Source organism: Drosophila mojavensis, unplaced genomic scaffold (genome assembly GCF_018153725.1).
Source record: "Drosophila mojavensis isolate 15081-1352.22 unplaced genomic scaffold, ASM1815372v1 contig_277, whole genome shotgun sequence".
NCBI lineage: Eukaryota > Metazoa > Arthropoda > Insecta > Diptera > Drosophilidae > Drosophila > Drosophila mojavensis.
Window position 1 is genome coordinate 4862970 of NW_025318822.1, and position 24086 is coordinate 4887055.

Sequence of the window (24086 nt, forward strand, 5' to 3'; positions counted from 1 at the left end):
AACTTTAAATGATAAGCGATTTTCAATTGATGAAACATTGAACATCAATGATTTTAAAGATAACGAAAAGATAACTATTATATATATATATATGCGTATACATATATACATATGTATAAAAATATAAATCACGAAATACGAAAAAAACATTTAAAAAAAAAAAAAAAAAAAAAAAAGTTTGCTAAAAAATAAATTGAATAATTTAGCAAATGGAAAATCCGAGAGTTTTATTCGATAATTTAAAATAAAAGTTCTCAAAGTAACGAAGTTGGAATCTATGCGAGTTAACTGGAATTCCAGTTTTTGATACACTTGGCGAGAGGGCATTATGAATTTGTAGTTGAGTTTGGAACGAATTGATCGACAGCAGAGATACCTACTATATGTGCTATTGGTAGACGACAGATTTATAGAAGTAATTATAGACATCAGTCGCGTCTACAGCAATGTTTAATAGTCATTAATTTCACGACTATTCAGAATAACAGAAATTGTTTTAGGCAATGCATACAGAAGTGCGAGGGTATGAACTATTCGAGACTCTTTCCCTATAAGAGATCAACAATGAGAGAAACCTGGAGAGTTGACTGGCCTTGCTTGACTTTAACTTATTATGATGATCTGGTAATCGACGAGTAGAGTATTCGCATATGCGCAGCTGTTCTTTATTCATTTGGAATTCCAATTTGTCAGCGGTGTGTGTGCGCGGATTCCATAAATAAAAGAATTTCTGGTGGCGCACGTTATGTCCGCTCCTCAATTAACATAAATTTGAACGAAAGCTCGCCAGATCGTTGGGCTGGCAGCCGAGTCTAGCCACTAATTTGATTAGATTAGGCAAACCTGATTATCTGCTGGGCTGCATTGCAAAATGAGGAGCTGCCTTCTTTCAGCTGCTGGGGCTGCTGCTGCTGCTGTTGCTTTGTAGCTAAATGGACGCGTCTGCTTGTTGGCTAAAGGTGTGTTTGTTTATGTGAGTGTGGAATCTATTTTATTTATTTTTATTTTTTAACGTTCGGTGTGCTGGCAGTTGAACGCGCAAAATGCAAAAGTCACAACGTGAGCAATGCTGGACGCTGCTGCTGCTGGGCGCGCTGATAATCTCGTTTGGAGTAATGTTTAGTTATTGGTATCTGGTGCCGCATCAGCTACCCATCTGGCAGTTATTCGGACACAACGAGAGTTCAGACGGGGAGCCGGCAACAGCGGAGTTGAAGTTCTTTATGCCGCCACAGCTAATACCCAAGGAGCTGAAGCTGAAGCGTGGTGCGCCCTATGTATATCAGATATTTCCATAGATATTTCAGACATACATACATTTACATACATATATAGTTTGTATTCTTAAACTATGTTAACAATAAATTACAAGTATCATTTATTTTAGAGTAATTGGTGGCTTGGTTAGCATCACAATCACATTGGAGATACCGTTACTATGTGTTGGTCATGTCAAACGTCTGACTTTTGATTGAGCGCAGCGTAGCCAACGGGAATCTCTTTCATTTCGGTTTGCAGGCACAGAAACTCGCCGCCAATGCACATTATGGTCGCTGTTATTACATTGAGTAGCCACCATGAGGCGCTCGCTGGAAAGGAGCGGTTGTACCACCAGCAGATTATCAGATGCAGCAAATGGGACGTGCAACTGTGGAAGAGTGAAAGAGTACAATGAAAACCAATAGAGTGATAGAGCGAAAGACAGGGAGTTTGTATGACTGATAGCTACCTGAAGTCGAGGCACAGCTTTGCCCGACGCACAATGCACCAGAGCGCCAAGGAGGCCACAAAAGCGTTCAAGACAAATGCGCAGATAACCAGCCGCCCACCCAGATCATATATATGTATTTCCTGGGAGAAAAGTGCATTAGAAAAAGCAACGCACATCAATTAATATGCCACTCACATGGTATTCGAATAGATGATCCAATGTATAATTGTCGCCAGACAACTTGTTGGCTATAAAAACGAGCAGGCCAAGTGTGAAGTACACGCAGCACTGCATGGACACAATCTGTGATGTTAGCAGCGTGGGATCCCATTGCGTGTTTCGAAATGTGCCACCTTTCATGTTATTATTATTTAGAATTGTTGTTATCTATTTTTGTCGCATATGTGCACTTTCTATTGGTCCAGAGATGCAAAAACAAAACGGTAAAGCCAAGGCTGACTCACCCTTGGAGTCAACTAGTTCCGCTCATAGCTAGTTCAAAGTAGCTCAGCTGTTAATGGAAGCGAAGCCATGATGTACATATGTATGTAGGTCCAGATCATTTTATATATATGTATGTAGGGAATTATATATCTAATTATATACACATACACAGGAATTCAAACACATCGAACACACAAAAAATTGTTCTTAAAAAAATTGATTTTATTTCTACAAATCCAAACCACACAATTGTTTCAACAGGGCAAGCACCTGTTAACTACTGTTAACAAAAGTACAATATTAATATTTCAGTTCTTATCGTTCTTGAACATGGTGCAAGCAACGCGGAAATTTGTAAGCTTAAAAATTTAGAGATCTTGAATTAAATATTGAACAAATTATTAAAATTCCAGAGTCGCCTACGATCGTTAGGCATTGTAACAGCAGGGGCCGCAGCCCTGTTCATGGGCATAACAGCCTATAATAATCAGGATAATTTTTACCGCTCATTTGTCATGCCCGTTGCTCGTATTTTGCCCGCTGAAACAAGTCACAACTTGGCGGTGTGGGCCTGCAAGCACCGCCTCTATCCTGCCTCCGATTACACAGATGATCTAAATTTGCATTGCTCCTTCTTTGGTCGCCTCATTAGCAACCCAATTGGCATTGCAGCCGGCTTCGATAAAAACGCCGAGGCCATAATGGGACTAAAGGATTTGGGTTTCGGCTTCATTGAGGTGGGCAGCGTGACGCCTTTGGCCCAGAGTGGCAATCCAAAGCCGCGCGTGTTTCGTTTAGTTGATGACCGGGCCATAATCAACCGCTATGGCTTCAATAGTGAGGGCCATGACGTGGTGTTGAAACGGTTGAGAGATCTTCGTCAGCGCGAAGATTTTAATGCTATTGTGGGAGTAAATTTAGGCAGAAACCGCGACACGATGACTCCAATTGGCGACTATGTGAAAGGCGTACGTACCTTTGGGCCCGTCGCCGATTATCTGGTCATCAATGTCAGCAGTCCTAATACGAAAGGACTGCGGGAAATGCAGAGTAAAAAGGAGCTCACAGAACTGCTGGAAGCAGTAAATGCAGTCCGCGGCAAACTTAAGGTCAACACAAATGTGCCCATACTGTTGAAGCTGTCACCCGATCTCGATCACCGTCAGCTGATTGACATAATCTCCGTCATCAACAACAAGAAATGTCGCGTCGATGGTTTAATTGTCTCCAATACCACGCTCTCCCGAGACAATATCAACGATATTTCATTGGCTAACGAGGCGGGCGGCTTGAGTGGCGAACCGCTACGTGAGCGCTCCACTAAGATGATTGCTCAAGTCTACTCGCTAACCAAAGGTAGTATTCCCATCATTGGAGTGGGTGGTGTGGCCTCTGGAAATGATGCGTTCGAAAAGATCGAGGCTGGTGCCTCGTTCGTTCAGATCTATACAGCTCTCGTGTACGAAGGGCCCGAAGTCGTGGAGCGCATCAAAAGCGACCTCTCGCTGCGGATTAGTGAATTGGGCCTGGCCAATGTTGGACGTGCTGTTGGTTCCAACTACTCCAAATATTTGCGTTAAGACATCGTATAAAAACAATAAAATTGTTTGTATATTTCTCATAACAATGCGTTACTTCACTTAAAGCTATGCGTTCTCGTTGGCGCGTTGGACGTTGAGTACACGTCCATCGAGAAGATGTGTATTCTGGTTGCTGGCACTGTTGTAGGCGTCTCTTTGGCTGAATATCACGAAGCCATAGTACTTGGACAAGCCCAGTTGCTTGTCAAAGACCACCTCCGCGTTAGCCACATGGCCGAAGCGGGAGAAGTACGTACGCAGCTCCTTGCTGCTTATGGTCCAGGGCAAATTTCCCACAAAGAGCTTGTAGGTGCTTCGAGCTGCGGTGCCGGACATAACTTTTTTATTTACGTAAGTATTTTTTGAATTTAAAACTAGAACTTATTTTTTTATTGTTTTAACATTGCTCTTCAATTTAAAAGCTAGTGTTACTGTTATTAACAGCATTCAGAATATCAATAAATCGAAGATAAATTGTTATTTTATTTCGTTAGAGTTTTAAATTACTTCCATTTGAACTATTGTAGAATACAAAATAGAATAGTTTTTGTTTTGGGTAATAGCTCAATTTTAAATTATATTTTGAGCTTTTTTAAAATTTAACAGAGCTATGGACAGCGCTACAGAATGTGGCTGTACATTAGTTCTGCTAAATTGTGTTTTTGATTCTTTCAGTATTTATCGATAGTGTTTTCAGTTTTGTTACTTGTGGTCACATTGCATATTTTGTTGCATTGCTGCCTTTTTAATGTTTTTTAGTCTATTTTTATGTAAAACGAAAGTGTGAAAATGCAAGACGTATAGATGTGCACTCGAGAATTAAATAAATAATTGAGCTGTGCACTTAAGTGTGACCACCTATAAAGTGTGCGGCGAGTGGTTATGGTGTAGTATATGTTTTGCCAGTAGTTTTCGCTGCGAAAATATTTTCGGCGCCCCCTTTAGAGCGACGTGTATTTGGGGCGCGGCGCCCACCTGAAAAGAAGAAAACGACGTCAATAAAGCGACGTTCATAATAAAACTGCTATCGGATTTAGCGCCAGGCATACACAATGGCAGAAAGGCCCAAAAATTTGTTTGCAAGTGAGTAATTTTTTGCTTAACTCTGCCCACGCACACGAATACTCACACAAACTCACAACTCACATATATATATTCGCTGTTACATACACGCACACACGCGTATGAACACAGCACTGACGCATTGGTTGGGCGCAATGCAGTTGATAAGCCGTAGATCATAAATAACCAATTTTCCACACCTTATCACAATGATAGCTGGGCCTAGCCGTTCCCGTATACCGCCTGACCAGCTTAATCTGAACCAGTTGAGCATACGCCATCCGCCTTCGTCAACGTCGTCTACGTCGTCGGGTTCTACGTCGTCTGGCTCCAGTTCCTCGTCGCAGCAAAATAATGTGGCTATGCGGTTTAGCAGCCAGACCAGCTTTGTGCCAGCGGTGCCGGTACCAAGCTGCAGCAGCCACAGCAATAGCACGAGCTGCACCAGCGGCATTGGTAGCAGCACTGCCACAGACCGTCACCGGGAGCGGATTAGGCAGCAGGCCTGCGGCAAGTTACAGTTTGGTGAAGGTGCTGCTAATACGCATCAATTCACATCGGATGATCTGGAGGATTTGGGAGAGATTGGACGCGGCGCATTTGGTGCAGTAAATAAAATGGTATTCAAAAAACTGGACAAGGTAATGGCTGTGAAGCGCATACGCTCTACGGTAGATGAAAAGGAGCAGAAGCAGCTACTCATGGACTTGGAGGTGGTTATGAAGTCAAATGAATGCATCTACATAGTGCAATTCTATGGGGCACTCTTCAAGGAGGGCGACTGCTGGATATGCATGGAGTTAATGGACACATCGTTGGATAAGTTCTACAAGTACATATTCGAGAAGAAGCAGCGACATATACCTGAATCCATACTGGCCAAGATCACGGTGGCCACAGTCAATGCCCTAAACTATTTAAAGGAGGAGCTCAAGATAATACATCGTGATGTTAAGCCGAGCAATATTCTGTTGCATCGTCGAGGCGATATTAAACTGTGTGATTTTGGCATCTCTGGTCAGCTAGTCGATTCGATAGCCAGGACCAAGGACGCGGGCTGCAGGCCGTACATGGCGGTAGGCTTGCAATCAGTACTTAATCTTCTTTATCAGCTCTATATATGTGTGCTTTACAGCCGGAACGCATTGATCCGGAGCGGGCCAAGGGCTACGATGTGCGAAGCGATGTTTGGTCTCTGGGTATAACATTAATGGAGGTGGCCACAGGCAATTTCCCCTATCGCAAGTGGGATTCTGTGTTTGAGCAGTTGTGTCAGGTACTTGCTCGTCATTTGAAAATCAATAGATGTTATAATCCATATTTCTTGTAGGTTGTGCAGGGTGATCCGCCGCGTTTGCATACATCCTACAATGGCATAGAATTCTCAATGGAGTTTGTCGAGTTCGTTAACACTTGGTAAGAGTTGAATATACCCAGCAGATTGTCCAATTACTTATTCCAATTAATATGCACAGCCTAATCAAGAAGGAGAGCGACAGACCCAAATATAGCCGACTGCTGCAGATGCCATTCATACGGAGAGGCGAGAATAGCCACACTGACGTCGCCGCCTATGTGGCTGATGTTCTCGAGTCAATGGAAAGCGATGGCATTACGCAGTTTACAACCAACCAGCCCGCGGAAAGTTAATCTGAAGCGAGTTAAACTAAAGTCATAAATTAACTAAGCAAAAACCAGTAGCAACAAAGGCAAATTATTAAAACTAAAAAAAACGCAAAAAAGAACACAAAAAAAAAAAAAATACAAATATTGTTGTCTACTTTGTAGCATTCGTAGTAAACGTAGCGCATAATTTGTTAAAGTCAAAACAAAAACAACTGCGTGTAAAAAAAAGAGTAAATAGAAAAAAAGAAAAAGAAATTAAACAATTTGTAAAGTGCGTATATATATATTTTGTATTTTGTGAGTACTGTCTAGGAGGAGAAGTGTCTCAAAGTGTTTTTGTTTTTGTTTGTAGCGAAACATAAACCAATGCCTTTTCTCTTTAAGTTAAGTGAGCTAGCATTTGATGAATTGATGGCTTCTGTTTTTAATTGTTACCCTCAAAACTGGCAAAAATGAAAAGCAATATTTGTAAAGATTTTACACACGCAAAGTAAATGGAAATTGTTACCTATGATGCAAACTATATGAGAAATGCCAACTACAAAATAGCCATAAACAATAAGAAAATGCAACATTCAATATATAATTTATATATTTAATTTTTTTGGATAACGAAATATTTTATGAACATTTGTGTTGCGTATGCAATTTAAGTAAAAGCTTTAAATATTTGCCAAGTGGCTGCATTTTTTATAAATTGTAGAGAAAATTTTGCAAATCGATACAAAATTATTTCAATAAAATATTATAATAATACTTAAAAACAAATCAACACACACATGCAGACCGACAACTACACAAGTTTTTATGCGTAGAAATTAGTTCGTAAGACTTAAAAAATATTTAGTAAAAAGAAAACAAAAAACAAAATACAATTGCAGCTTGTGAATTATATTAACAAAACAAAATAAATGTATTGTGCCTAAGTATAAAAACAAAACAAAAAGCGATATCAACTGAATACATAAACAATTTAATTAAATAATAATATGTAATACGCGGCAGTTAGTTTTTATGATATACCTTAGCCAAGCTTAAACACACACCACGCTTAAACACATGGCCATGCCACAGCCCTCTACACAAACACATGTGCACACACACACACACATGTAATTGCACCGTCTAAGCTCCCGTCTAAACAAAAAACAAAAACAAAAAGCAAAATATAACTTTGCCAATGTCTTTTCGATTAATATTTATGCAAGCGCCAATGTGAAAGGAAATGCAAAAGTTTATTTTGTAAACATATACATAAACTATATATTTATAGAATATGCATAATGAAGAGAGTGTAGAAAGAACAAGAAAAACTACAGCTACACACAGCGTCCAAAAAAAAAAAAGAAGAAAAAAAAAGAGTGTAATTAAATCCATAAAAAAAATAGACATTTGTGTGTGCCCGCAGCATATATATATTTATGTATGTATGTATGATAATTAAGCAATGCATATACATTTATTTACAGTTTTTATTCGTTACATTTTTGTTGCTGCATATACATACATGCGCATTAAACCGCAACAACAACTAGCAGCACAGTTGAATAATAAAAACACAAATATTTTTGTATTACGCGCGAAAGGAAAACAAGAAATGCTTTGCAATTTAATTTGCACAGGCAGACAGAGGTTTATTTTAAAAACGATGTAGTATGTAAATTCGGCTAGCCGAAGCTTGTATACCCTTGCCACAATTATTCGATAGATCGGCATACGGTTTCCCTGCCTCTGCAGATGAAAACGAATTTGATCTCGAGTGGATTTTCACTAATTTAAGCTGATCTTGAATCGAATGGAATGGAAAATCAAAGTGAAAAGGGTATGCATAAGGCAAAAACAAATCATAATTACAACTAGGATAAACTATCACTTAATATATATTTATAAACCAATAGAGTATTCGTACTTTCACATTCCCCTGCCGTAGAATCGTAGTTGATGCCTAATATCAATTTGCAGCATCTGTGTGTGTCTAACTAACTAACTAAATGATTAATGATTAACGACAATTGCATGTTGTTAATAACTGAGCTAATGCAATCGTTGAGTCGCGAGTCGTCATATTTTTGTTGACAATAAAACGTGTATAATTTGTTTAAATTATCAAATTATTGAATGTGTATATAGACATATACTACAAATACGATGATAGTTATATCTAATTGCTAACGTATAAAAATACACACACGTATATATATACATATATATATAAATAGTAGATATATACATAGATATAGTACTATGCTGTCAGATCAGTTCACGTAGTAAAGGCATGGAAGAAGAAGAAGAGCTCTCTTAAATATTAATTGGCTTTCAAATGATCCCATGGCCTTTTAACTAATACTTGCTTAATTTAAACAAAAGGAAAATCCTCTAAAATGATAACTCTAAGTGAAAAACGCAACGTCCATGAAAAATGAAAAGAAAATATTCGCATACAATTTTTAAACATACTCAGCTTATCCTCAAGAGTCAGCTCAAACTGTGCTGTCTGCCTAGGAATTTACCGAAGCTCGATATAGTATATATCATATATATATATATATGCATTCTATATATATATTTACAGTATGCATACTAGAGGACGGAGATGGGCTAAAACTTATTAAATGGGTCTCTACTGAACCCCAATCAGAGCTATTGCACTAAGTTTAAGCAAAGCAACTAACTAACTATACAAAAATAACCAGCTTATAACTCTCTCCACTCGACTCGAGACAAATCCAAATAAAGTGAAAACAAAACACCACAAGAGAAATTAAACATTAATAAAGTAATTAACAATAATTAATACTAATTATGGAATGAGTACACGTGCACGCACGGAAAACAAATTATATTGTTAAACTTAACTCGAAGAATTTGTATAAAGCAACAAATGGAATAGTGAATAAATAATACATTTGAAAACTCTAATCAATGGCGAGCCGCGCCTTTTTAATGTAGCTGACACCCATACTTAAAATAGATAATGTCGAACCATTAATTAACCAATTAGTCAAATCAAAACCAGCTCATAGCATGCAATGCTCTTTGAATTACTGATGCACTACAACTAGTGCCAAAGGGGTGTATTGGCTTTGTTGGTAAGCTATGTAAGTTCTGATTAAGATAGACAGATATACATATTTTATAAAACTATATTTATATATATGTATTATAGAAATATGAATTTTAGAAAATTTTGCAATTTTTAAAAATTTATTAGACTTTTTTTTAATTAGATCTTTTATATATTTGTTCGAATTTTGATTAATTTAAAATTTGTGAAACATTTATTTTATATAATATTTGGTTAAGTCTATAGAAATATTTTTTAGAGAATTGAACAAATAACGATCGGAAATCGTGTTTGCTGTTTGAATACTTTTGACTACGACTGTCTATGCGCTAAAAACACATAAACATATGTACATATTTCTTGAAACATAGTTCATATAGTTCTGCGAGGGTAGTATAAGAGGCTGCCACCCTTTAAAATTGATTTATTATTATATTCAATTAATTCTTTCTTATTTTTAATTATTTGATTAGGTTCGATAACTTCTTAGACTCAACCCTGGCCACAAATATATTGAAGTGGAAATCAAACTCTCTACATTTAGCTTGGAGTTGACTTATTATAAATATCGCTTATATAAGTATATATAGATTCAGTGTTTTAAAATCTCTACCAATCAATTATTCACTATCTGAAGATCTGTTTAATTACATTCACTTTTAACATTTGCTCATGAGACATTTCGTGTTGTATTCTCGAGCCCAAGACAGAATAGTTTCGGTTGTCATGTTTTACCGGTTTGAGGAGTGTCCATGGCATATTATCGACTGGATGTACGCGACCCGCATAGCAATGTATCCATTTGCGTAGAGCCCGGCACGTGGTGGGCATAGATATCGGCGCATTAGAGAGCCCAAGTGCGTAATCTTTTCGACTACATATACAAATCTCAATGGGCCGAGCTGCCATAGGCCCGGGGTCTCAGTATTACTTGGAGCGTCTTACGCTTAACATATTTTTATTTGATTTAATTCAATTCAATTCGATACGACTCGACCCGATTGCTGGCTCTTGGCAGTTCAACGACATGCTGGCCTGCATCATTCTGGTCAGCTGGCTGGCTTTGTTGTGGCTCTATTTTCTGTGGAGTCGCAGACGCTACTACAAGGCGGCCTGGCAACTGCCTGGACCTGTGGGCTGGCCCTTCATTGGCATGGGCCTGCAAATGATGAATCCACAGAGTAAGTGACTCTAGATCTCTATCTGGGAGTTGCACTTATTTATAGTTTGCCTGCAGCCTTTCTGCAGTACATGGATGGACTTTCGCATAAGTATAAGGCGCCCTTCATCTCCTGGATGGGCACCAATTGTTTTCTCTATGTCAACGACCCACAGACCGTGGAGCAAATCTTTAATTCGACGCACTGCACCAACAAGGGCGATTTCTATCGCTTCATGAGCTCGGCCATTGGTGACGGACTCTTCACATCCAGCTGTGAGTACACTGTAAAAAGCTGAAGAGGAATGGAAGTTACACAAAATTTCCAGATATGTTTAATCTTAAAGATTATAAAAACATTTCAAAACATTTTCAGTAATACTTAAATTACCTTCGATTCCTTCTTGAATTTACATAGTTCATGTTAAATTTATTATAGTGCATTTACAATTATAATTTCTAATTGTTCTATCGTTCGATTCACAGCTCCACGGTGGCAGAAACATCGTCGACTCATCAATCCTGCCTTTGGTCGTCAGATCTTATGCAATTTTCTGCCCATTTTCAATGCTGAGGCGGATGTATTGCTCGAGAAACTGGATGTGGAGGGTGTGCAGCGGGGCAAAAGTCTCGAGATCTATGAAATACTTAAGAAAATTGTATTGGAGGCTGCGTGTCGTAAGTATAAATATTATTAAGAATACACGAGATTAATGTAGGCCTCGACTTTGCTTTGAAACAGAGACAACAATGGGCAAGAGGATGAATTTTCAGCACGACGGTTCGAAGGCCATCTTTGAGGCGTATAGTGGGTGAGTAAATGAAAAAAAGTATTATAAATTGAAAAGAATCAGCTATGAGCTGTGCTATCAAAAGGGGCTAAAAGGAGGTCTTCTATAAATAGGAATGTGTGATGGATTCAATATGAAAGTATTATAAAAGCGTGGGAGGGATTCTTATATGGCCTCAACATTGCATATATAATATATTTCCCTTAGTGTATATATAAATAAAGCTGTATGTATAAGTGAGTTTGATAAAAAAATATAGAATTTTATGAAATAGATAGACAACAGCACTATTCATACAGAGGGACGTGCCTCTTTTATCTGAATTGCTGTTAAAGAAAATATTATATCGACACATTCTATTTACCCATTTATATATAAGGAAATGAGGATATTCGAGGCTATGCCCCTTTCTATATGAGCGTAATTACTTAATTCAGTGCACAAACTAAGCACGTATTTTCTAAGCCTCTTATTCAAGCCATACGCTCGATTGCTTTTGAAAACTCTTTCACAGACTGTGAGTTCTTTAGCTAGTGGCTTGTTTTTGTCAGAGATATTATCTGGTGCTGGAGCGCTCTGCTGCCTTGTTTTTGCCTATTAGCTAATTACAATCTTTCAGCATCGCTAGCCATTCAGCCATGGCTAATACCTTGCGACATGAGTTGGCGTTCTCTTTGCGTTTCCGCTGCTTTTCGCTGGTGGGAGTATTCTAATTCACCCTCAGCTACACTTGGAGAAAACTTTCGGTCTTTATTTTAACCTTGAAAATTTCTTGTTATCTTAGGAAATTCGAAAAACTGAATAACAAATCTAGAGTTAAATGAAGCCTGTGATTCTTCCAAAAAAACTTACGCCACCTGTAAGTACAGTTAGATGAAAATAGGACATTAGAAATTCATGTATTCAATTTTCAAATTCGATTTAATTTGACTAAAATTTTTTTGCTGACTGCTGATTTCACCAAGTGTAGCTTAACTTTTAACACTCTGCATCCCTCCGTTTTGCTTGCAGGATTACGGAGGTGTGTGTGAAGCGAATGCTGTCCCCCTGGCTCTATCCGGAGCTCATCTATCGATGGTCGCGACTTTTTGACCGGCAACAGAAGGTCGTTGGCGTGCTGTTTGGCTTTGTGGAACAGGTATGTTAGTGGGCGTGGCCCAGAATCTGACCGCCTTCCACTCGCTTGCTGCCTGCTCATGACTTGCTTTCCCTTGGTGTCTCGTCAAACGCCACAGCTGCTGCAGCCAGCTGTATCAGTTGTGGGCGTGGAAGACTCTGATGCTAACAAGCAGCTGGAGGAGGAACAGCATCAGCATCAGCATCAGCATCAACGACAGCAACAGCAGCAGCGTCGCATCAAGTCCAAGTCGATATTCATTGAACAGGTGCGGGAGCACGTGGAACGAGGCCAGCAAATGAGCTGGCAGGATGTGCGGGACGAGGCAAATGTAATTATTGCGGCGGTGAGTAGCGTCTATAATACATATGAAGCCAATTATATGGATGATATGCATGGTATTGACGTTAGCTAGGGAATGAGTATTACTAGCATTGCTTTAAAGGGGAATGCACAGTGTGTTATTAAATTTTCCTTGGAGTCACATTGAATTACAATCCATTAGGAAACTGGGGAAAATATTTCTCATCTCATGCAATCAGTTAGTAAAAAATTTAAATTGGCTGATGTGAGTATGGATAATAATTTGAGAGGGGCAGAAAAGGGTAGAGGCTCTCTGTTTATATAGAATATAAGTTGCGATTGTATTAATGAGTCCCTCTGGCGATCAATCAATCAATTATTAAAAGATCAGTTATACCATCTTAATATAAGAATATTCAGACTGGAGTCTATAAATATTGCATCAATTAAAGAGGTTATGGTTGTTCTATCAGTTGATCTATCAATCCAGGAGTTCAACAAATATATTACTGGGGAATTATGTATATTTCATACTGTCATTCATCAATCAATATTCAGAGTTGTGGATTGCACATCAATAAATCAGTTAGTCACTCAATCATAGCAATACACTAATCATGTTTAATGCTATAGACATTCGAGACTACCTCGACGGCCTTGTACTTCACAATTCTCTGCCTGGCGATGCATCCGGAGTATCAGGAGAAGCTGCACGACGAACTTTGCGCCGAGCTGCCGGAACACGGTGACATCAGCATAGAGCAGCTGGAGCGACTGAGCTACACCGAGATGGCCATTAACGAGTCCATGCGTCTGTTTGCGCCCGTGCCCATGGTGCTGCGACGTGCTGGCCAGGACTTGGAGTTGCGGCGCGACGATGGCGTCTACCTCATACCGAGCGGAACACAGATCGGCATCGACATCTACAATATGCAGCGAGATGTGCGCGTTTGGGGTCCCCTGGCCAGAACCTACAATCCGGAGGCGCATTTCGGCCCCGATGCGCCCACACGTCACGCCTTCGCCTTTGTGCCCTTCACCAAGGGACTGCGCATGTGCATCGGCTATCGCTACGCGCTGCTGCTGATGAAGCTGCTGCTGGCCAAGATCTTTCGCTGTTATCGCATTAGCACTGCTGCCCGGCTGGAGCAGTTGCTGGTCAAGGGCAACATTTCACTGAAACTCAAGGAGTATCCGCTGTGCCGCGTGGAGCGTCGGTAATGCATGTCCTCTGCCAATCTTCCAATTAAAAATGTAATTTTTGTTTGTAAATTGTTTACGCAATTTATGCAATTTATTCCAAACTTGTGCAATAATTGAATTATGCTAAGGGCTTCGTTAACTGGAAATTGCCTCCATCAGCTGCAGCGACTTCTGCTTCTGCTCCTGCCACTGCCACTGCTACTGTTGCCCCTCTAACGGTTCATGGCCAGTTATGGCTAGCATCCGCCATGTTGCGTATACGTAACGCAATTGATTTAATTGAATTGAACTCGACAAAACTCTGATGCAGTGAAAATGCTCTTCCTGCAGCAACTAATCGGAAAACTGGGGAACTATACATATATATATATATATGGATATGCATGTATTTTATAAATATGTATGTAATTTACATATGTGTGTGTATATGTATATACTGAAGTAGTCAGTGCCTAAAGGCATCAGTTGCCCTTCCACACCCGAGCCCGAGCATCATTTCAATATTTTACACAACATTTGCGATCCGTTTAGCATATCTCTGAACCACTTTGCATTTGCACGCTTTATGAATTTTTATTTTAATTTTTTATTTTCGTGTTAAGGGCATGATAATATTTTGACAAATATCCATAAATGTTAACAGAGAGAGAGAGAGAGAATGACAAAATTATATAACGACTATATTTTGCAATTGAAAAATATGAAATGCATTTTCATTGAAATAGAAAAGCTAATTTATTTTCCTTTCATAGCGGCATTCAATCATTCAGTTTTACTTTTCTTGGCTTGACGTCTGCTAAATGAATAAATTGCCACTGTTGCCGCACTCGTTGCCGTTTTGTGCAGTGAAATATGCATAATTCAATGCCTGGCCCCAGTCCAGGTCCAGCCCCGAAATCCCCCTCGACAGGATTCGTCTGCATTCGATGCCTGCCGGAAGCCGTACAACGGGCCAAGCACAAGAAAAGTACGGGGAAAATATGAAATATGCTAGGATGGGCTCGTTAACGCTTCAGAACACAGCTCACATTGTGATGAGCGGGTCGTGCGGGCCGCGGGCGGTTTGTGGGCGTGGCACTTGAGTAATCACAACATTAATCTAATACGCGTGTTTAGTGCGGCCAACGGGCATTCAACTTAATAATAGCTTTTGAGCGCTTTGCAATAAGTAATTAAATCATTTCCAACAAATCAAACCTGACAAAGACTTCTCAACTCGGATACTTGGCAAACACACAGTGTGGAGCATGGGGCATGTAGCATCGAGGATGGCAAGACCCTTCTGACTGTGTTCTGTTCTGGCTTATTATTAACGAACAAAAGTTTTGCAAGTTTTCAATTAGCTATGCGCCCGCCATACTCTCTCTACATGAATAATAAGGGCTAACGTCGCGACGCGCCAGCTCCGCCTCCACTTGGTAATAAAATATTTAGCAGATATCCTTAATTGACTAGCAAATGACCTATTTGTATAACAAGGATTGCCAAGGGCTAAAGCTTTAATTCCTGCTAGTTGGCCGACTCGCAGATAGGCCATATGCCGGGTTAATCAATTGGGCTGAGGCTTAATAGCCCAATGGCAAGGACACTTTATGTAAATAAAACCAAGCACCTGCGCTAAAGGCCCGTTTAAATAACGTTTTTGTTTGGGCAGGCATTAAATGCAATTTTAATGAGCAAACTTTTCAAGTTCCCACCGAAAATCATAGCACAACTTTTTAGATATTCGCAAATATTATTGAAGGCCGTCAGATTTCGTTGGAATAATTAAATGCGAATTTTATTTTTAGATTTGATATACATATGTAGTTTTTGTTTCCTAACATGGTTTTGTGAAAGATGGGAAATATGTATTACCTGTTTTAGAAAACGCTTTATAAATTTCAAATTTATATTCTAAATAAATATTCATAGGAAGTAATTCGTTTATTGATTAATATTTTAGAAATAAATAATAAATAATTGTAAATAGTGTAAATACTGGCTTCTAGCCCATGATTTAGGTTAAAGTTTTTTTCTTTCTTAATAAAATCATGTTGTCTGTTGACATTATTCTTCTCTGCGGTATTCCAAAAAATTGTTTGGAATATTTATATGCTAAGAAATTGGGCAGTGATATTTTGGTATTTGTAGTTGGACTGACAGTTGCTTGCACGATCTTTCTGCTTTTACTCCTCTGGTCACATTAATTATTGCCACAAGGCTTTTAAATATAAATACCAAACCATTGACCAATACAGTAATATTTTTACAGAGTTGAGGGAATATTTAATTAAAGCTTAACAGTCAACCAATACACACACACACATACACATACGACATGCAATTATTTTCTTCCCGAAGTGTTTGTGTGTGTGTGTTAATTACAGTTAAACATTTAGCAGGGCAACCCGCATGTGCGTTAACTGCGGACAAGAAATAAACAAGACCAATGCGTATATCGCTTAAGCCATGAGGGTAAACCGCATTAACACACGCACATGCACACGCAAACGTACTCACATACATAACAATTGATGCTGGTTTAAGTCGCTGCAATCGTGAGCCTAATTAAGTTTGCTTGTATTTTTACGAGATACAGCCGCAAGAAAAATAACATAACAGAAATCCTTACCAAATAAAATACTTATCCAATGGCAAAACCGCTGGGCTCATCAATGTGTGTTAATGCTAATTGTTATTGTAGTTTGATGTGCATTTTGCAGTAACTGCAAATATACATGTGTGTGTGTGTGTGTGTGTGTGTGTAGGTTTGTGTGTTGTGTACGTGTGTTTATTGGGTAACAAACTTAAAGTGGCTGTCACTTTACCTCAAATTGAATTTGGTGATGTGTGAGGGCGTTGCCAGACAGTTTCAATCGCTTAACTCAATTTGGCGCCTCAAGAAGTTTTTGTGGGACCACCCCGGCACTTGGAAAACAGTATACGAGGGCATCAATTCGAACTATTTTTGTGCATGGCCTTCAACCGAAATCAGTGCAAAAATATTTAGCAAAATTGCATTAGAAAGTTAACGAAAGGCTGGCGAAAAGCGCAAATTTGTCAAAAACTTTTATTAGGGTTAGTTGAGTTAAGTTCTAAAAGTCCGAAAGTTGAGTTTGAGCAAAGAAATGTTAGAGCTTAGAGAGAAAAGCGATGTAAATCGTTTTATTTCGGGGAAAAAAATAGAGTTTTATTATTTGTATAAACTTTGAACCTTATGGATCTTAAAGTTAAGCATTTTTTACAAGAGTATGAAATAATTCGAAATGAATGCATGTACATAATTCTCTGCTTGGCTCAAGTTATTTATGTCTTAAGTAAATCAAAAGGATATTTGCCAGGCAAGTGTGGCTCTGCCCTTGAGTTAGTAAAGTTTTTGATAGAAATTAAATTGCGTTTTATCCCATTTTCGCTGTCATAATGTCACCTTTTGGCTTTTTGTTTTCTATTACTATTATTTCCTTTTTTTATGAAAAATTGTTTTTTACAGCAGCTTAAACTGAAAAAAGAATGGAAACTTTTAGCTATTGTCGAGTAGAGGAAATGCGAACTGTGAACTACGTAGTGGGCGTAGCTGGGTTGAGAGGTGAAGTATCGAGGCATCGAACAAAGTTTAAACAAAAACAAGCAGGGCGTTGCTGTCAGCCGGCATGGGTTTCACGGGAAGTGGGGGTGGACTTAAAAGGGCAGCCAGAGCTGACACTTCATTGCGATCTCTCGCGTTTTGTCCCGTGTCAGATGGCAAACTTTTTGCAGCGCGGCCGTCGCCTGCGGCTGCCGCATCGCATAAATTAGCGAACATGAGGCGAGGCGCGTGACTGTTGCCTCTGACTGCTGAACAACCCCTTCCACCAGCCGACCCCGTCCACACGCCTTTCCCCCAGGCCACACACGCATACAAATGACTTACTGATTGACTCGCTGCGCAGACTGTTGTGACCACGCGCTCGGTGCAAATTAGCCGTGTTCGTGTGGTCGAACGGGTCCAATGTGAAAGCCATTGGCACTGCAGCCAGCAACCCAACTACCTTCGGCCCTTCGTCTAGCTCTGCTTCATTTGCAATTAAAGGCTAGCCAGTGCTTGGCCGAAAATGGCCGGCGCAATTAATTAAAAACTTTGCTGCATAAGGTGCAAGGCCATCAGCTGTGTGAGGCGCAGCGGGGCTTTTCACTTTGATGGATAAAGTTCTAAAAATATTTTTGCAGCTGGCAATAAATACAATGTAACAGCTCTTCTCTCCCTCTCTCTCTCTCTCCCTCTCTCTCTTTCACTCTCGCTCACTACATCGTATCGCTTTCTCTCTCTTTTGCTATATCTGCATGTAAATTGAAATTGCGTATACGGCAGGTGGGCTAGCGGCAATAATTTCACAGGAATTCTCGACAATAAATTGAGTGCAAAATTGATTTTCCTATGATATATAATAGAATTGAACCGAATTCTTCTAACAGTAGTTTTAAAAGAAATTTTTATTTGGATTTTGTATAATACGCAATTTTAAATTGCGTATACGACGTGCTGGTCAGCGGCAAATAAACTTTCAAAGACTCGAACAATGGAAATTCCTCAGATAGCTCAGCTATAGCTGTTAAGTGTTTTATTTTGTATTGCTGTTGCCGTATCGAGGAGCGCGCAACAAAGTACAAATTTTGGGTTTGAGCACAAATGTAAACTAATTGAATTTTTGTTCGCCTACGTACGACACGAACACTGAATTCATTCACAAAATTGTTGCACACTTTTGCGATAATGAGGCATGAAAAGCATCAGCTACAGCAGCAGCAGCAGCAGATGAAGCGACTGGCCGCGTTTTACAACGTCTGCTCAAGAGCTACTTGGCCAAATTGTTGCCGGGCTGTAAAAAAGTTTACAGCGAACGCGTCAGTCAGCCCAACCTGGACCTGAGCATACATTTTGCATGCCACTCAGCTACATGTGAAGTCTTCACTTGCGGCGCCCATTGCTGTTGCCTTTGATAAGACTCTGGAGAAGAAGCTACAGTCTACCTACTGTGATTTATTCAATCAACTTGTGCGTCGCACCAACAGCTCAAGTTCCTTTTTTTTTATTATTTAGACATCTTTTGTGCTGCTGTGCTGGGTGCTGCTTCTGCAGTTGCTTCGTCTGCTGCTGTTGCCTTATGCGAATTTAATGTCATATGGCTGCCTAAGAAGAAAACGTTGCTGCCACATTTAATCTGCATAATTTTTATGATACAACAACAATAACAACAACAACAACAACAGAAACGACAACGCCAGTGACAACGACAACAATTGCGGCAATTTCTATGCCGACGGCACACGTGTCGTATACACAATATGCCAAGCGCTTCGCATATTATGTTGCATACTTCTGGGGTCTGATTTATTTAATTGCCCGCGGCACACGAGCCGCGAGTAATGAAAACAGAAATTGCCAATGATTTCTTTAATGAGTGACAGGCAAATTTATTGCCTAACAACATTGTTGACAAATCTCAATAAATAATAACAATTGTTGATAATTGCGCAGGCTTCTGTCTCAGCTAATCCAGTTGTTTCATTTGGCATTGGGCTGTCTCGGTTATGCAGAGTCGTTTCTGTGTTATCTATGAATCAGGTGAGTAATGCACTTTTATTTGGCCATCACATTGCCCTTAATATATGCATAAAGGATTAGCTCTGGCCTTAACTTTTGGCATTTGCGGTTTTTCGCTTGGTTTCCTGTTAAATGGTGAAATTAAATGCCCGTCATGTTCAACTCTTGTTAATCCATAAAATATTTGTAGCGCGCTCGTTGCAATCAATTTAATTGACAGCCGTGCTGCAACAGTTGTAACTTTCTATATGATTTTCGCACGACAACAGGTGCAACAAGTCAGGCATTTAATATGCTAATTGCCTGCTGAATATGGAAGCCATTGTCATTGTCGCAGGTGCCACTGACGTCAACAAAAACTGGCTTTGCCTTTACTCTTCCGTCCCCCCTCCCCATTGCATAGCTAACTGCCATCGCTCAAGCACTTTAATAGCTCACTCAGCAAAATCAACTTGGGGAATATATAAAAATAAGACTGAACCGGAAATTAGTTCGATGCTTCGTAGTTTGAGCTGTCTCTTAGCTATGCATAAATAATAGTACATATGTATATACATTTAGTTTATTGCTGCCATTGTAATAAAAAAAAAAACAACAACTTTTTTTTTGTATTTTACCTTGAGTCCATTGTAAATGGCAATTCATGGTTTTATTGATGTGTAAGTATTAGGCAGAAGAAGGCGTGGCAAGGCCATATGCTGCGCCCTGTCGTCCGGCATGTCGATCTCAGGACCTATAAGCGCAAGAGACTTCAAATTTTTGTAAGTTTATGTAAAGCACGCGTAGATCGATTTCGATTATCTTAAGCGATAACTATTTTTGTTTTAGTGTTATCGATTAAACCCCTTTAAAAATCATTTATATAGATTCGCGTTATATTACATATTACATACGTTATATTAAATTACACGTTAAAAATTTGACAAAATCAACCCATGTGGAGTCTTCATATATTTGAGTGTTGTGGCATATCAAATATATGAATAACATTATCACATTCTGAATGTTTGATGATGAAAGTCCATTAACAGGAAAAGTTATTGAACAATGAGATAGGGTAGTTCTTAACAACGACTTAATTAAATAATTGTAAAACAGAATATAGCAATAACTAAATTGCAAATGCACAAGATGTGTATTGGTTTCACATTCATGTCTTATCATTCAAAGGAAACTATTTAAAATATCTGTAATATTTCAATTTATAAAGCTAAGATCGAAATACATATGTATTTATACGCATACATATGTCCATTTCAATTCAACTGGATATACTTATGTTTACCTTATGGTATCAGAGAAATCTCCCCCAGCTTAATTTACAGAATACCTATATATGTTTTTACCGGTCTACGAAGACAAAGTGATTATGGAGCAGCTCTCTGACTGCGACTATTTAGTGAACTTCAGGCGGGTAATTAAACATTTTCCAAAACTTAGCGCCTGGCCACGCCCACCAATAACAATTAGGACTCGCAAAGCGCGGCACTTGGCTGAAAACTTTTAAAAGCTCATTAATGCATAAATTAGGCTTCTCCCACCGCCCATTCGATGTCCTTTTCTTTCGTGCAGCCCAATTTCGTTTAAATAGCTGTGAGCCACACAGAGATGAGCAGTTGACTAGCAAAGAGCTGAGGGCATGGCGGGTCTGCAGTTCCACGGCGACACCGATGAGAATGTCGGCTATGCCGCGAGGGATGTGGACGTACCACGGGTGACACAGCTGTTCGGAGTCCACCTGAAGATCCAATGGGCCATTGGAATGATGCCGGTGCCGTCGCTGCCAGCCTGGGTGCCCGACTGGCTGCAATCTCTGCTGCGGCTGTTTACCGTCGGGCATTGCCTGCTGGTGCTGTTCATATCACTGCATCTGGGCGTGCTGTTCTGTAAGACGACGCTGGATGCGATGCCCACGGGCAAGCTGGAGGACATCACCGATGCGCTGACCATGACCATCATCTACTTCTTCACGGCGTATGCCACCAGCTATTGGTGCCTGCGCTCCGAGCGCATGCTGAGATTTCTCTCGCACATCAATCACGAATATCGACATCATTCGCTCGCCGGCGTCAGCTTTGTCAACATGCATTCCTCTTATCGCTGGTTTCGCAGCTTCACCTTGGTTTGGCTCGCCGCCTGCATGGGCGGGACCATCTCCTGGGGCATCACGCCCTTGGTGCTACGCAACCGGACGCTGCCGCTCCACTGCTGGTATCCCTTCGATGCCATGGATGAGCGCTTCTACTCGCTGGTGTATGCCACCCAGCTCTATGGCCAGATCATAGTGGGTGCCGTGTTCGCCTATGGCGGCTTCATGTTTGTCACCATCTCCTTCCTGCTGCTCGGCCAGTTCGACGTGCTCTACTGCAGTCTCAAGAATCTGGATGCACACGCTCGGCTCCTTGCAGGCGAGTCGCAGCAGGCATTAAGGTAGATTTTCTCACACAATCTTATATATATGCTTACTGCTCTTCCACCGCCAGTGTTGTGCAGCGTGATTTGCTGCTAGATGATGCGACCAGTGAGCGTGGCCAATATGCAGTGCTGCAGGAGCATGCGACGGATTTGAGCTGCTTTGAGTCGACAGGCCGTCAGCAACCGCTCAGCTTGACGAAGGCCGCCCATGAGGCGCTGGTGGAGTGTGTGCGTCTACATCGCTTCATACTGGGCTGTGCCGCGGAGATGGAGCAGCTGTTTAGCCCGTACTGCCTGCTCAAGTCACTGCAGATCACGCTGCAGCTGTGCCTGCTCGTCTTCGTGGGCGTGTCCGGCTCCCGGGAGGCGATGCGCGTGATCAACCAGCTGCAGTACCTGTCCCTGACCACCGTCGAGCTGCTGATGTTCACCTACTGCGGTGAGCTGCTGCGCCGGCACAGCGTTCGCGTGGTCGAGGCCTTCGGCCGTGGTGCCTGGTGGCAACACGCGCCTGCCATGCGCCAGGACGTGCTCATCTTCCTGGTGAACAGTCATCGGGCCGTGCAGGTCACAGCTGGCAAGTTCTACGTCATGGACATAACTCGCCTCCGATTGGTGAGCATATTAGATGACTGTCGTGAATGGACCTCATAGACTTTACAGTTTTAAACGCTTCTAGGTTATCACACAGGCCTTCAGCTTCCTAACGCTACTACAAAAGCTGGCAGCCAAAAAGACAGTCGCCGGCTCGTAGGGCCCTCTGTGCTTAACCCCATTGTTGGGCTCTGCTAATATTTATTTAGCTCATTAAAAACATGTCAGAGTAAAATGCAAATAATATTTACGTACGTTTCCGCCTCGCCAACGTATTTGTTTAACAATGGGCTGTGTGGGCGTGTGAGAGTTCGTCCAGATGCCAACGCGCAAATACACAAATACATGTGTATATGTATGTGTATATATAGGCTACGCCTTGGGCCTATCTGTGATAAGAACCTCGCAGCAACTGGGCGAACAACAAGTCGAAAATTTAATGCTCTCCACAATCGAAGACTATATGACAACGAATGTTAGAAATTTCCATTTAAAGTTTCATGATTAAAGCCATTCGTATGCCTTAACAATAATAATGGATGAGTGAGAATAGCCAAAAGCCATTTTATTCATTTATTTTCCTTGCTCAAGTGCCATAACAAATAGGAGAATCCAGGCGAAAACCAAAGCATTCGCAGTGTCTATCTTTAGAGCAAAGTTTTTCAGATTTGCCAACAGCCTAAAAGTCGACTTTAATTTTGCTGTTCGCGCGACTCACGTACGAAAACTTATGGAAAAGTTTTCAACTCATTTGCGCTTTGTATTTTTCATACTGTGAAAGACAGCAGCACACACGCACACACACAGAGAGATATACGTATATGTGAGTGTGTGTAAGTGTGCTGGCAGCACGCGTATTTATAGTGAGTCATTTGTTTCTGTTTTTGTTGCCGCCTATTTTGAGGCACCCACGTACTACCATTTTGGTAAAATACTCATTGAAAATGCGCTTGAATAGGGTATATTGCACTTGAGTTTGACTGCCACATTGAAAGATCTGAGCTGATAAAATTTTAATAGACATTGTATTTATATATTGATTTTGTTTTATATTTGCCTATTGTCTTTGTATATTAGTGCAGTCGAGTCTCGATAATTTTTACTCCGCTAAATAAAAAATCGCGATTAATCGAGAAAGTTCTAGCCCCTTGAAAAAAATTGGTTCTCGATAATTCTCGATAGTTTCAATTTCTGTGTAAATCGAAAAAAAATGATGCCCTTGCCATTTCAAATTATTAGGACTCAACTGTACATATTAAACATATTATAAGTATTTTTTTTTTATTTACCTTAACTAAAATTAGTTAAATGTCTGGCATACTTTACTATATTAATTTGAAATTTCAATTACAAGTACTCTATCTACAGGGTATCTGCTAGCACTGCTCGTTACGTTTGGCTTTTTATTTCTGTTTTTGCCCGTCTGTTGGATTATTACCTTTTTGCTCATTGTA

General features: G+C 40.2%; 7 protein-coding genes across 8 annotated transcripts; 5 read left to right on the plus strand and 2 right to left on the minus strand.

Moving 5' to 3' along the window:
* Window positions 1-184: 184 nt before the first annotated feature.
* LOC6574385 lies at window positions 185-1392 on the plus strand. Of its 2 annotated transcripts, none has more exons than XM_002000398.4 (2): window positions 185-973; window positions 1031-1392. In XM_002000398.4, exon 2 carries the CDS (start codon window positions 1044-1046, stop codon window positions 1296-1298), a length of 255 nt encoding a protein of 84 aa, XP_002000434.1. In that variant the 5' UTR covers window positions 185-973; window positions 1031-1043; the 3' UTR covers window positions 1299-1392. The 2 variants fall into 2 exon arrangements, with proteins under 2 accessions (XP_002000434.1, XP_015022916.1); XM_015167430.3 differs by having other exon boundaries at window positions 185-959.
* On the minus strand, window positions 1315-2202 carry LOC6574386 (protein SYS1 homolog). The gene is made up of 3 exons (XM_002000399.4): window positions 1907-2202; window positions 1730-1851; window positions 1315-1648 (listed from the first exon to the last, which is right to left on the minus strand). The coding sequence occupies exons 1-3, from the start codon at window positions 2069-2071 to the stop codon at window positions 1453-1455; spliced, it is 483 nt and encodes a 160-aa protein (XP_002000435.1). The 5' UTR covers window positions 2072-2202; the 3' UTR covers window positions 1315-1452.
* A 102-nt stretch (window positions 2203-2304) lies between these two features.
* On the plus strand, window positions 2305-3779 carry LOC6574387 (dihydroorotate dehydrogenase (quinone), mitochondrial). The gene is made up of 2 exons (XM_002000400.4): window positions 2305-2509; window positions 2569-3779. Exons 1-2 carry the CDS (start codon window positions 2486-2488, stop codon window positions 3733-3735), a joined length of 1191 nt encoding a protein of 396 aa, XP_002000436.1. The 5' UTR covers window positions 2305-2485; the 3' UTR covers window positions 3736-3779.
* On the minus strand, window positions 3745-4351 carry LOC6574388 (SRA stem-loop-interacting RNA-binding protein, mitochondrial). The gene has a single exon (XM_002000401.4). The coding sequence runs from the start codon at window positions 4069-4071 to the stop codon at window positions 3802-3804; it is 270 nt and encodes an 89-aa protein (XP_002000437.1). The 5' UTR covers window positions 4072-4351; the 3' UTR covers window positions 3745-3801.
* Window positions 4352-4444: 93 nt separating this feature from the next.
* Window positions 4445-6686, plus strand: LOC6574389 (dual specificity mitogen-activated protein kinase kinase 4). The gene is made up of 5 exons (XM_002000402.4): window positions 4445-4818; window positions 5014-5873; window positions 5933-6073; window positions 6128-6213; window positions 6273-6686. The coding sequence occupies exons 1-5, from the start codon at window positions 4788-4790 to the stop codon at window positions 6445-6447; spliced, it is 1293 nt and encodes a 430-aa protein (XP_002000438.1). The 5' UTR covers window positions 4445-4787; the 3' UTR covers window positions 6448-6686.
* A 3334-nt stretch (window positions 6687-10020) lies between these two features.
* Window positions 10021-14154, plus strand: LOC6574390 (probable cytochrome P450 313b1). The gene is made up of 7 exons (XM_002000403.4): window positions 10021-10668; window positions 10725-10922; window positions 11133-11324; window positions 11389-11458; window positions 12449-12575; window positions 12673-12900; window positions 13491-14154. The coding sequence occupies exons 1-7, from the start codon at window positions 10380-10382 to the stop codon at window positions 14076-14078; spliced, it is 1692 nt and encodes a 563-aa protein (XP_002000439.2). The 5' UTR covers window positions 10021-10379; the 3' UTR covers window positions 14079-14154.
* Window positions 14155-21254: 7100 nt separating this feature from the next.
* LOC6574391 (putative odorant receptor 85e) lies at window positions 21255-22866 on the plus strand. Its single transcript, XM_002000404.2, has 3 exons — window positions 21255-22053; window positions 22107-22653; window positions 22718-22866. The coding sequence occupies exons 1-3, from the start codon at window positions 21263-21265 to the stop codon at window positions 22790-22792; spliced, it is 1413 nt and encodes a 470-aa protein (XP_002000440.1). The 5' UTR covers window positions 21255-21262; the 3' UTR covers window positions 22793-22866.
* The last annotated feature ends 1220 nt before the right edge of the window (window positions 22867-24086 follow it).